Source organism: Ranitomeya imitator, chromosome 2, assembly GCF_032444005.1.
Source record: "Ranitomeya imitator isolate aRanImi1 chromosome 2, aRanImi1.pri, whole genome shotgun sequence".
Taxonomy (NCBI): domain Eukaryota; kingdom Metazoa; phylum Chordata; class Amphibia; order Anura; family Dendrobatidae; genus Ranitomeya; species Ranitomeya imitator.
Window position 1 is genome coordinate 220,473,794 of NC_091283.1, and position 12,860 is coordinate 220,486,653.

The following is a 12,860-nucleotide window of genomic DNA, read 5'->3' on the forward strand; positions in this document are numbered from 1 at the left end:
GTATAATCTAAGTCAATGGGAAATGCAAGCGTTTTTCCGACGACCCCTTCGAAGGTCCGGAGAGGTCTTAAAATTGCTGGAAACAGGGCTGAAATGGCATGGGAGCAGCATAGGGAAGACCCCTGGAAGCATCTCTGAATCCCTGGTCGCTGCTGGGAACAATGCTGTCAGAGTATTACACCACTTTTACAGACTGACAATAAAACATTCAAAACTGGAAAAAATGTTAAGAAACATTCTTTCCAGGATAATGACTTGTACATTAGGGGAAAAAAATGCTCTTCCACACTTTGGGCTATGTTCACACGCAGTGTTTTTGCTGCATTTGTTACTTTCAATGGTGAAAAAAACATTCACCAGCTAATGTAATTTTAACATTTTACCATCTTACCTAGTCATGTGTGTATGAGACATGATCAGATACATCCTACATTTATGAAGGAGGGACTCTGAAAGTCACACTTTTTTAAGGGCCATCAGGTGGTCATCACTATTTGTAGAGGGCCTTCAGGTGGCCATTACTATTCATAGAGGGCCAGTAGTGGGTCCTCACTATTGTCAGAGTGCCAGCAGGTGGCCCGCACTATTATCAGACGGGGTGTCCAGTGGCCATCACTCTAATTTAAGAGGGCCAGCAGCCAGCCCTCAATAAACATTTTTGGAGAGCCAGCAGCCGACGATGCTTTGCATAGCTGTATATTGATACTGCAATATAATTTATCCATCGGAGGTGGGCAAATTTTCTTTTTCGTATTAGCACTGTAAAGTTTGAAACTTGGAGGTCTAGAATTCGGCCCTCACAATTTTTAGGGGACCAACAGGCGTCGTGTGGACAGCTTAGACCAAAATAGAGCTTTTTGGCAGATCACATCATTCTAATGTTTAATGGAAATAGACTGAGGCCTACAAATAAAAGAATGCAATAGTTATAGTCAAATATGATGGATTATCAAAGATATTTTAGGATTGTTTTGCTGCCTCTGGCACTAGTTGCCTTGACTGTGTGCAAGTCATCATGCAATGTGAAGATTTCCAAAGGATTTAGGATCGCAATATGGTGTCCAGTGTCAGAAAGCTGGGTTTCCATCCTAGGTCATGGGTCTTCGAGCAGGATAATGACCCCAAACATACTTCAAGAACCATCCAGAAATAGATGGAAACAAAAGCACTTGAGATGTCAGAAGTGGTCATAAAGTCTCCCACTGCTACCTCTTACATACAGCTGTTACAGTGAAACTGCTGAAGGACACATTAAATCAGTTAATTTTGCCTGCTTTGATGAATTTCTGAGTGCAGATCATCGTAAAAAACAAGAATCTGTCAGTGAGTTTATGGAAAAAAGCAGCAGCAAGAATTAAAATGCAATAATCCCTGACTAAATGGTTGTAATATTGTCACGATCAGCTGCGGCCACCAATGCGGCCCAGCCCATAGACACCCCAAATCCGACCAACCTCAGAAGACATGGGGCGTGCGTCCCCAGGGATGAAATACGGACTCTTTAAACCACAGAGGGGGACCCGGCCTACTAGGGGAGGGCAGCGAACTAGGGGAGGGCAGCGACCGGGGTTCTGTGGCAGCTGAGCATGTGGACAAGGAAAGAAACACGTAGGACATGATTACACTGATACTTCAGGTATAGAGAAAGTAAAGTTTACTAAAGTAAAGTCACACAGTACATAAACAAAACATGACGATGTCAGGCTCCCGATTCCACACCTCAGAAGGGTACCACCCAGTGGACCCCAAGGCACCAACGGATCACCGAGGCACAGATAGGCAGAACATCAGGACCTAGGCAGGACATCAGGGTACATGAGGACATCAGGGTACAGGCAAAACATTGGGATACAAACAGAACATCAGGACATCTGGACTCAGGAAAAACCTCAGGACATCAGGACACAGGCAGGGCATCAGGACATCAGGAAACCGACAGGATATCAGGGTCCATGAGGTCATCAAGACACAGGCAAGACATCAGGGTACAGACAGGACATCTGGACCCAGGGTCACCGGCAGACATCAGATAGGAGTCGTTCGGTTCCGGACATCCGACGCAACCTACAGGCACCACCAGAGACATCAGGCTCCAAGCACCAGACAGCGGTCATCAGATTCCAGACTGCAGTCGTCAGGCTCCGGGCATCGGACCTAGAAAGGAACTCAAACGTGATGGTGGAAACACAGCCGTACTGGACATGAGCCAGACAGGAATAACACCGCATGGTAGTCAGAGCACAGAGTAGTAGATGCTCAACAGAAACACCGGTTTCAAGAGACTCAAAGTCACTGGGAGTGAGGCTCCAGATGCAAAAGGATTCTGGGAACATAATCACAGCAGACACAGTTCAGACAGGTTCAGGTACAGGACAGGTACAGTATCAAGGATTCAGGCCTGGATATACCGCCTCCAGGACAGGCGCCAGAACAGGACAAAACAGGAATCAAGGCAAGGATTTTGGTACCAAAACATAGACAGGAGAGGTGCAGGAACAGAAACACACATAGCAAAGGTCAGGAGCTTTGTGAGTGTAGCTCAGGCCCCGCCCATAGGGCAGGGGAGCTTTATATATGAGCTGCCCCTCAGCAATTGGCTGGGGACAGCATTTGAAGTACACACCCTAACCCTGATAAAAGCAGGGGAGGTGTGGCCGTGCACGCCCTAAGCACACACAGAAACCATTACAGAACACATAGTGCAGGATCTGAGGCTCAGGGCACCTGGCTGAGACTGCATGCACTGAGCCACGTGGAAAGTCATGCACCAGCCCCAAATGACCTCACAACCCACGGACAGTTTCACAGCAGCAACCAGGGACCGCACATGAGGAAGGTATGCAGCAGGGCATATACCTAAACACCCATGTACGACTGCGCAGCAGAGCAGGGAACTGAGAAGGCTCCATTCAGGTAAAAGCCAACAGTATCCCAGCTCAAATTAGGGGGAAAAGAGTAAAGGGTTAAAGCAAACATATGCATTGTCATGCCAAAAACCAGAAACAGACAGAATGGCATGACAAATATGCTAGCTCTACTGCCAAACCTCACACTAAATGAATTGCAAATAAGAGCAGGGTTATTGCAGACTATAGAAGGGATTTAAACCGTCCCTGAAAAGATTTTTTCTTGTACATGGCAACAAAAAACTCTGGAGAAACATGAGCAACACTGGCAGCTTTGATGAATTTCTGATTACAGATCACCGTAAAAAAAAACAAAAATCTGTCAATGAGTGTATGTAAAAAAGTACCAGCAAGAATTAAAATTTATAATGCAATAATCCTTGACTAGATATCTGTCATACGCTACACCTACTGCAACACCTCATTGTAGATGAAGTGCAGATAAGAGCGGTATTATTATAACAGAATAGGATCTATTTGAATTAGCTTTGAAAAAAAAGTGATTAGTTTAATGTAGCAGCATCACAGACTTTTATTTTATTAACCCAGTTGGGGAATATAGTGGAGTGTTTTGCATACACTCAGCCTGATATGGAGGGGACCAGGATCACAAAAAGACAAAATCTTGAAGCATATACCCATGTTTGGGTAGGAAGGGGTGCACGGGAAAAGACCAGAAAAAAAACACAGGATTAGCGGCAGGGCAGGCCAGGACCTCCAAGGCGTAGAGAGACAGTTCATGCCACGTGTCTAGCTTGAATACTCAATAGTTTTAAGGCACAGAGAAATCACGGAGGATGCGGTTGGCAAGGTACTCCTTCAGCATCTTATAAAATGTTTCTGGAGCTCCCCGCTAGGGTCTAGGTGTACACGGATTGTGTCCGGTCATCGATAAAGGGGTGGTCACAGTGGCAGTGACCCGGTCCAAGGCCCTGGGCGTCCAAATTAAAGGAAAAGACTTTTAAGGGGGTTATTTGAATAAAGAGTGTTTGTGATGCCACCTGTGGTATTCGGTCAGGGATGATCGACGCTGCTTAAAGGGGTCCTCTGGGGGTGATGGCACTGCAGCAAGGATGGTATGGCTCCCCACAGGTGAAGCTGCGTCCCCAGGGCTCCCGGTGTAATGAGCAAAGATAGTGTGGTGCCAGAAAGAATCAGAGGACACAAGGTTGCAGTTTCTTTACATGTTTACTGGTGGTGACAAGCCACAGTCCAGGGTACCGGTAACAGGTGATGGTGAGGTCCAGGCAGCCTGGAAACAATTTGGGATTCCCTTAGCCAAGTGGGATTAAGAGCCTTCCTTGCTGTACTGTAAGGTGCGTCTCTTGCTGCCTATAGCTTCTCACAAGGTCCTCTCTCTTTCTCTGTGTACTAGGACAGTACCCACATGGCAGGCAGCGCAAGCCTTTTTACAGGTGCCTGTATTTACTGTGACTCCGTGCTCTGGATGCTGCTGTGCCTTCGTGTGTAGATGTGGGCAAGTAACTTTCAATCTCCTGCCCTCCGGTTTCTGCTGTGGGGCATGCAGTCCCACATAGCCTCAGACTCCCGGTGTCTGGTTCCTGTGCTTCAGCGTGGAGTGAGCCCAGTCGCAGCTCCCCTCCAGCTCCTCACTTCTCCTGTGCTCCTTCCTCCTAAACACTCTCTACAGACTGAACTAACTACTCCTCCAAGCCAGAACATATGTAAGGGAGTTCCCCTGAAACCAGGTCTAGAGGTCCCCTTCTGGCCTGGAGTCAGAACGTGTTGCATGTAAAGGTTACCTGCTAAAGAGATACTCCTCGTTTCCAGGCATGGTATCTCCCTTCCCCAGAGGAAGGCAATACCACTGTGGTACCTGAACTCCTGGGGTGCCACATTTCGGTACTTGTCAGAGTACCCAGCACATCAGGGTCTGAGAAATCTGTCCCAGACCTTTGATAGTGTTCCCCTACCTCTGCTGCATCTGGTGTGTGACTCCCATGTATCGAATCCTTGCTTTTCCAAGGAACTGTGATCAGCACCAGATGGGAATTTTATAAATAATTATTCAGCCAGGGCCTTTTGGTACTGCAACATTTTAGTAGACCTCTCCGCCATGGGAAGAAGAGATGTAAAGATCTCCTAGTAGCGTGGGTGTAGAAGGGTGACCACCCAGTAATTAGTGTTGGCCAAAATGCGTGCAATACGAGGGTCATTGGAAAGGCATCTGAACATAAACTCAGCCATGTGTGCCAGACTGCCAACAGCCAAGAATTCCCTGTCCCCACCAAGAGGACGACTGTCCATCTTCTCCTCCTCATCCTCCTCCTTGTTCTCCCTCTCCTCCTCATCTTCAGGCCATCCATGCTAAGCGGACGGCATGGGTAGTACTGGGGCTGAGAGTTCTGGTGGGCGGCCATCTTTTCATAGGTTTGTTGTGGTACCATGTTTTTTCCATTTGATGATCATGAATTTTATGGTGCTCCAGGGGAGTCATTAGAGATCGGGATATACATTTTTTTAAACCCAACCCTGACTTGTACTTCTTGACAGCTTTGTCCCTGACTTGTTTGGAGATCCCCTTGGTCTTCATGGTGTTTGGTTAGTGGTGGCTCTTGCTTAATGGTGTTGCAGCCTCTGTTGCCTTTTAGACATGGTGTGTAAATACTAACAGACCATGTGACAATTAGATTACACACAGGTGGACTTCCTTCCACTAAGCATGTGACTTATGAAGGCAATTTTTAGGGGCTTCATAGCAAAAGGGTTAAATACATATGCATAAAGGTACCGTCACACAGTGCAATTTAGATCGCTACGACGGCACGATTTGTGACGTTCGAGCGATATAGGTACGATATCGCAGCGTGTGACACGCTCCTGCGATCAGGGACCCCGCTGTGAATCGTACGTCGTAGCACATCGTTTGAAACTTTCTTTCGTCGTCTAGTGTCCCGCTGTGGCGGCATGATCGCATGGTGTGACAAAGGTGTGCACGATATTGTATACGATGTAAAGGGCGGAGGAGCTGGCTACGTAGGAGCGCTGAATTCTCCACCTCCCGTGTGCTGATTGGGCGGTACAATACTGTGCGCTCATTCGACAAAGGACTATTGTTCCCAGCGGATAAAACCGGAGCTCTCGAGCGCGCTATTCATTTCTCTCTGTAGCACGTGCTGTGAACAGAACTCCTAAATTCGCTGGATTCCCTGGACTTTTAACTACTAGACTTTTACCGCAAAAGGTATGTATAACGCTACAGCGTAGCATATGTTGCGCTTCAACGGGGATAAACGCTGGAGTGTGGTTGATTGTTCCTTTGAGTAGGGTAGGCCTGAGAACCTCAGGTACACAGCTGTTGCGTGGCCCAATTAATTAATCCTTTTACAGATCGAGATGGTTGACTGCCCCATTTAATACCAGTAGTAACATATATAGTTATTAGATCAATGGTCAGAACATTGTTTTGTAAGCACGTGTATTTATTGTACGTTTGTTTTCTTTTTAGGAACTATGCTCACTTCCGATGAGAGTTCTGTTGTTGCTGCTGCCCTGGTGTTTGAGGCAGCACGTCTCCAAGAGGAGAGACGTCCTAAACGAAAACGTCGCATGTGGACCCGGAGCTGGCTGCAGAAAAGATCCACATTGTCACACATGGGTCTCATAAGAGAGTTACGTGACAATAACCCTCAAGATTTCCGAAACTACCTTCGGATGTCCGAGGAATCCTTCAAAATAATACTGTCTGCTGTTACGCCACTCATACAAAGGTGTGATACGCCGATGCGTGCAGCCGTGCCCGTGGAGGAAAGGTTGGCGGTGACACTGCGCTTCCTGGCAACAGGAAGGTCTCTTCAGGATTTGCAGTTTTCCGCAGCTGTTTCCAGACCTTTCCTGAGCGTTGTGATTCCGGAGACATGCGAGGCCATTGTGCAGAGCTTAAGGCATTATATGGAGGTACTACTATTTTTTTTTGGCTGCTGTGTTATGTCGATATATTATACTAGCTATTGAACCAGTTCTACGCCCTGATGGCGAGCATTTCTATAGGTATATGTTCTACATCCTATCATGTGCTGCTCCCATCCTGCGCCCCCATTCAGACATGTGCTGCTGTGATCCTGCGCCTCCATTCTGACATGTGCTGCTACCATTTTGCGGCTCCATTCTGATATGTGCTGCTCCAACCCTGCGCCACCCTTTTTTATTTGCTGCTCCCAACGTAATTTTATTGATTCTATTATTTAGATATATTGTTTAGCACCCCCTCTGAGTCACCGAAGCCATCTGTAAAAAAAATGGCTGCCTGCATACTCTGTGTTGTTGACTTTGTTATACTAATCCATACTGCGCCTCAATCGCTGTAGGATGTCCACATGAGAGTGTATGTGCATAATATATTTGACCAAATTTGTACATGTTTCCTTCTCATCTTGCAGTTTCCCAAGACGGCGGATGACTGGAAGAGGATTGGTTCCGATTTTGATGAGCTGTGGCAGTTTCCAAACTGCGGTGGTGCATTAGATGGAAAGCATGTGCGCATCACGCAACCAGCCAACTCTGGATCATTTTTTTTCAACTACAAAGGATATTTCAGTGTGATCCTCATGGCCCTTGTCAATGCAAACTATGAGTTTGTCGATGTGGATGTTGGCATGAATGGTCGAGTCTCCGACGGTGGTGTTTTTGAACACACTTCATTTGGGGAAAGCTTGAGGAACAATGAACTGCTGTTGCCACTAAATGAAGACACAAAAGCAAACCTAAATTTTGTCTTCATCGCTGATGAAGCTTTCCCTCTTCATCCACATTTGCTGAAGCCATTTGCACAGAGAACACTCACACCGGAGCGCAGAATCTTTAATTACCGGTTGTCGAGGGCCCGTCGTGTGGTTGAAAATGCCTTTGGGATAATGGCAAATCGGTTTAGAGTGTTCCACACAGCTATCAACTTGAAGCTGCCGTCTATAGACATTGTGGTTTTGGCATGCTGTGTGCTCCATAATTTCCTGAGACGTCATGATACGAACTCCTATTCTCCTCCTTCGTTTATTGATGCAGTGGACGCACGAACCGGAGATATTGTGCCCGGGGAATGGCGTACACAACCTGAAAATTTTACAGCTCTTCAAGCTCTTGGATCTGGCAGACAGGCAGACGATGCAAGGGACTGTCGCGAAAAATACTGTCAGTACTTTAATGGTTCTGGAGCTGTACCGTGGCAGGATCGCGCCGTATAACATAAAAATTTGTTTTTTTGCTTTGCTGTCATATAAACCTCGCTAAATAACTTTAAATGTGATGCCTATACAATGGTGCTGTTAACCCTTATAGCTTGGTAAACATTAAAGAAAGAATGCGAAGATTTTTGTTTTTTTTTGTAACACTTCTTGGTTTTAAATTATTTTACAACAAAATATAACATAACCCCCCCACCAAAAAAAATATTATCTCCTGCCCAAGAGGTGTCGCAGCGTCACGCCCTGCTGCTCCACTTGACTCTGGAGGAGCGCTGCTGTCTGCTGCAGGAGCGCTGCTGTCCGCTCCAGTCGCAATTGTCTCGCCAGGAGCTCTCTTACGGTGGCCGTTTCTGTGGATAGAAGAGGTTGGAGAACCAACGTTGATTCCTCTGAAAATACATCTCGACCTCTGGGGCAGGACCGAATTTTCTGTGTTGTAAATTTCTATTTGGTCTGGCACCACAGGGCGATGTAAATTTTAATATATTTTACAGTTTTGGTTGTCTATGGTGACATCCAGCAGAAAACCACTCGCATTATCTTGATACTTACGGAGAAGGGACGCCGGTTCCTCATTGCCAGAACCAGAGCTGCTAATGTCCCATCCCAGCGATCTGGCCACTGCTGCAGCACCTAAAAGCAAATAATAACAGATCTGGTTAACTATGGAACACGCCGTTGGGAAGCGCTCGCAGTTTTGGTCACTTACGTATGTTAGCTTCTGGGGAGAATGCCGCCGACCCGGGGGAGGAAGAGGAGTGTCGAAAGGGAGGTGTTGAGGGTGGTGTAGGGGTGCGAGGCCGTCTGCTCTCTGGTGGTGGCGTGGTAGGCCGCTGGGTCATTACTGCGTCTGTAATGTATTCAAATATTTCCGCTACCCTCTTATGTCCCGTATGCAGTTGAAAAACTGTAATCTATGATTGTTAACTTACGTGACGTCACGGACTGTGGGCTCCCGCTGGTGGTGGATGCTGTGGTGCTGCTGGCAATGGCAGGTACCTGTTGCCGCCGCTGTCTCTCTACACAGAAAGTTTACAAACGCAATCTTTAAAAACACATGTAGAGTGCTGCAGATCAAAGCTAACAATATACTGAAACATAAAATTTATATCACACTTCACAGGGGTGCGAGGGTGCATGGTCGCAACAGATGGTGGAGGCGTGGTAGGCCGCTGGGTCATTACTGCGTCTGTAATGTCTTCAAATATTTCAGCTACCCTGTTATGTCCCGTGTGATGTTAAAAAAAATGCAATAAATGATTGTGAACTTACGTGATGTCCCGGACTGTGGGCTCCCACTGGTGCCTGAAGATGGGGTACTGGTGGCAATGGTGTGTCTGACTTGCCGCCGCTGTCTCTCTACACCTAAAGTAAAGAATCACAATGTTTACACACAAATGTTGAGTGCTGCAGAGCAAAGCTTACAATATACTCAAACATAAAATCGAGATCACACTTTACAGGGGTGCGATACTCAGACATGTATGTGGGCTCTGGGGTTCAATGGTCTTCCTGTCTTTGGAAAACGTATTATTTCATCTGTAGGCCAACCTCCTCCGTTAATATTTATGGGAAATTGAGAAAGTAAAAATTATGGACATCTTAATAATTTCAAGATGGAGGTTGAGATTAGGGAACCCGACAAGTTTTCTCACGGACAACGCATATTCCGCTTGGAGAATAACTAAATTGTACAAAAACGGGGCATGTGTTTTAATGCATTTGAGGTCACGTTGGCAACCATGAGCGCAAGACTCCCTCCCAAACCCCCCCCCCTCCTGACAGCATGCATCTCCAAATCCCCCCATACTAGTACTTGCCTCGCCTTGCCTCCGCACGCAACTCCATTTGTGGCGTTTTATAGCGGAGGTCAGCCCATTTTTTACGCAGCTGAAGCTGACTGCGGCAGACACCAAACCTCCTCTCCATCATTCTTGTTATTTGTCCAAGCACTTCTCGCTTGTGGATGTGTGGGTGGGCAGGGCGGCTCTCCAGACCCTCGTAATCCATGGAATCCATCTGGGAAATAAAAAAAAGGAGTTCTGGCTGCCCCAGAGGAGCAGAACGCATTCTCGCCGCCATTTTAGATGGAATGACCCTGAAGAGCAACGCCCAGAGGAGGAGCTGCGCTCCGCCGTCCTGCCGCGCCATTGGCATCGCAATAGCGTTGCCGTTTATGAACAGCGTCACATTTGTGACGACTGAGCGTTAAGAAAGGAACGCACATAGTAAATGCCGTTCGAAGGATCGTTATATAACGCCGGAGCGGCACGTTAAGTACGCTCGTGGTCTATGACGGCGTGATGACGTTACAGCGTTCCTGCGTGCCTGCCCTAGCTTGTTTTTGTCCCCTGACATCGTGATAATGGCTGCCAGTCGCCGTGGTCCACCTATGGGCATCCCAGAGCTCAAGTTCCTTATTGGAACAATGGATAGGATGCAGTATGAAACCACAGGGATGGTGCTGCACCGCAACCAGCACAAGGAGGAAGTTGTCCGTGTGGTGTCTGAGGGCCTCAGGAAGCGGTTTGGGATAACTCGGACCAAGGCCCAGATTGTTAAAAAATGGGGCGATCTCAAGTCGAAAAGGCCAGAGCGCCTGCAGGAGCTTCGCCAGGAGATTAGCAGAGGTTAGTACTCAGGTACCCAAAAGTATGTTGGACAGCTATGGGACAGTTTGAACGTTGCAGAGCCACTATGTGCAACAGCTATGGGACAGTTTGAACGTTGCAGAGCCACTATGTGCCACAGCTATGGGACAGTTTGAACGTTGCAGAGCCACTATGTGCCACTGCTATGGGACAGTTTGAATGTTGCAGAGCCACTATGTGCCACAGCTATGGGACAGTTTGAACGTTGCAGAGCCACTATGTGCCACTGCTATGGGACAGTTTGAATGTTGCAGAGCCACTATGTGCCACAGCTATGGGACAGTTTGAACGTTGCAGAGCCACTATGTGCCACTGCTATGGGACAGTTTGAATGTTGCAGAGCCACTATGTGCCACTGCTATGGGACAGTTTGAATGTTGCAGAGCCACTATGTGCCACAGCTATGGGACAGTTTGAACGTTGCAGAGCCACTATGTGCCACTGCTATGGGACAGTTTGAATGTTGCAGAGCCACTATGTGCCACAGCTATGGGACAGTTTGAACGTTGCAGAGCCACTATGTGCCACTGCTATGGGACAGTTTGAATGTTGCAGAGCCACTATGTGCCACAGCTATGGGACAGTATGAACGGTGAAAAGTACTATGTGGCACAGCTAACTGCTGACCGAACTTTTTTTTTCCTTCACAGAGGCAAAGAGACAGCGCCGCCGTAGACACGAGGCATCACACACCGCCTCTGAAGTCCCAGAGCCCTCCGGGTCAAAGACAACTGATCCTAGTAGGTTCCCACAATAATGTGATTTGGGTTTGGTTGCAGGTCCCCTCCTCCCCCCCCCCCCGGCAGCCAGTGTTGCCATATATGCTGACAGACCTTTTTTTTTTTTTTTCCCCTTCACAGAGGCAAAGACACAGCACCACCGCCGCCACGAGGCATCCCGCCCAGCCTCTTCTGGCTCTGTGCCCTCCGGGTCAACTCCTCCAGATCCTAGTAGGTTCCCACAATTATGTGATTTGGATTTTGTTTCAGGTCCCCTTCCCCCCCCGGCAGCCAGTGTGGCCATATATGCTAACAGACCTTTTTAAAAAATTTTTTTTTTTTTTTTTTCTTCACAGAGGCAAAGACACAGCACCGCCGCCGCCACGAGGCATCCCGCCCAGCCTCTTCTGGCTCTGTGCCCTCAGGGTCCAATGTCCCGGAGCCCTCCGGGTCAACTCCTCCAGATCCTAGTAGGTTCCCACAAAAATGTGATTTGGATTTTGTTTCTGGTCCCCTTCCCCCCCCCGGCAGCCAGTGTTGCCATATATGCTAACAGAACTTTTAAAAAAAAATTTTTTTTTTTTTTTCTTCACAGAGTCAAAGACACAGCACCACCGCCGCCACGAGGCATCCCGCCCAGCCTCTTCTGGCTCTGTGCCCTCCGGGTCAACTCCTCCAGATCCTAGTAGGTTCCCACAATTATGTGATTTGGATTTTGTTTCAGGTCCCCTTCCCCCCCCGGCAGCCAGTGTGGCCATATATGCTAAGGCTAGGTTCACATTGCGTCAAGTACATGGCGTCAAACGGATGCGTTAAACGCATGTACAGAAACGGAGCAAAAATATGTGAAATTCGTCGTCACGGTAACGCTAGCGTTAACGCATGTGATCGCGTTTTTTCATTTTGATGTCCGTTTACGAAGTATCCGTTTGTCTGCGTTTGTCACTGTCAATAAAGTTGTTCTTTTTTTTTTGTTGGTAAATATTGGATAGAATATTTCTATTTTATATTTACCACTGGCAGTTGTGGCGACGACAGACGGCTAGGGACCTTTTTTCTTTTTTTGTCCTCCTTGTGCCACAACCTATTGTGTATGTAAAATGTAAAAAAAAATATTTTAACATTAAATAATGTTAACATTCATTCTACGGCAAAACACTCTGTCACGTGCAGGAGACTTTGTGTGAGTGGGATATTTTAATGGCCGAAGTCACATTTCCTGTCACATGACCACATGTGACCACCTTCAAAAGCTATTAAAACGTGTGGTTCTATTTGGAAATTTTTCATGATTTGCGTCTGACTGCGTTTGCCATAGCCTTCTATGGCAGAATGAACGCTTCCGTTAGTAGTGCGTTAGCTTGGCCGGACCCGAAAACGCTG

The 12,860-nt window shown here is 47.3% G+C and overlaps 2 protein-coding genes across 2 annotated transcripts in view; both read left to right on the forward strand.

The window, feature by feature from the left end:
- FRMPD3 (FERM and PDZ domain containing 3) overlaps positions 1 to 12,860 on the forward strand; it is a 427,262-nt gene that overhangs the window by 208,381 nt on the left and 206,021 nt on the right. The gene's annotated exons all lie outside the window — the stretch shown is intronic.
- On the forward strand, positions 6,253 to 8,239 carry LOC138662733 (uncharacterized). The gene is made up of 2 exons (XM_069748625.1): positions 6,253 to 6,824; positions 7,307 to 8,239. The coding sequence occupies exons 1-2, from the start codon at positions 6,381 to 6,383 to the stop codon at positions 8,105 to 8,107; spliced, it is 1,245 nt and encodes a 414-aa protein (XP_069604726.1). The 5' UTR covers positions 6,253 to 6,380; the 3' UTR covers positions 8,108 to 8,239.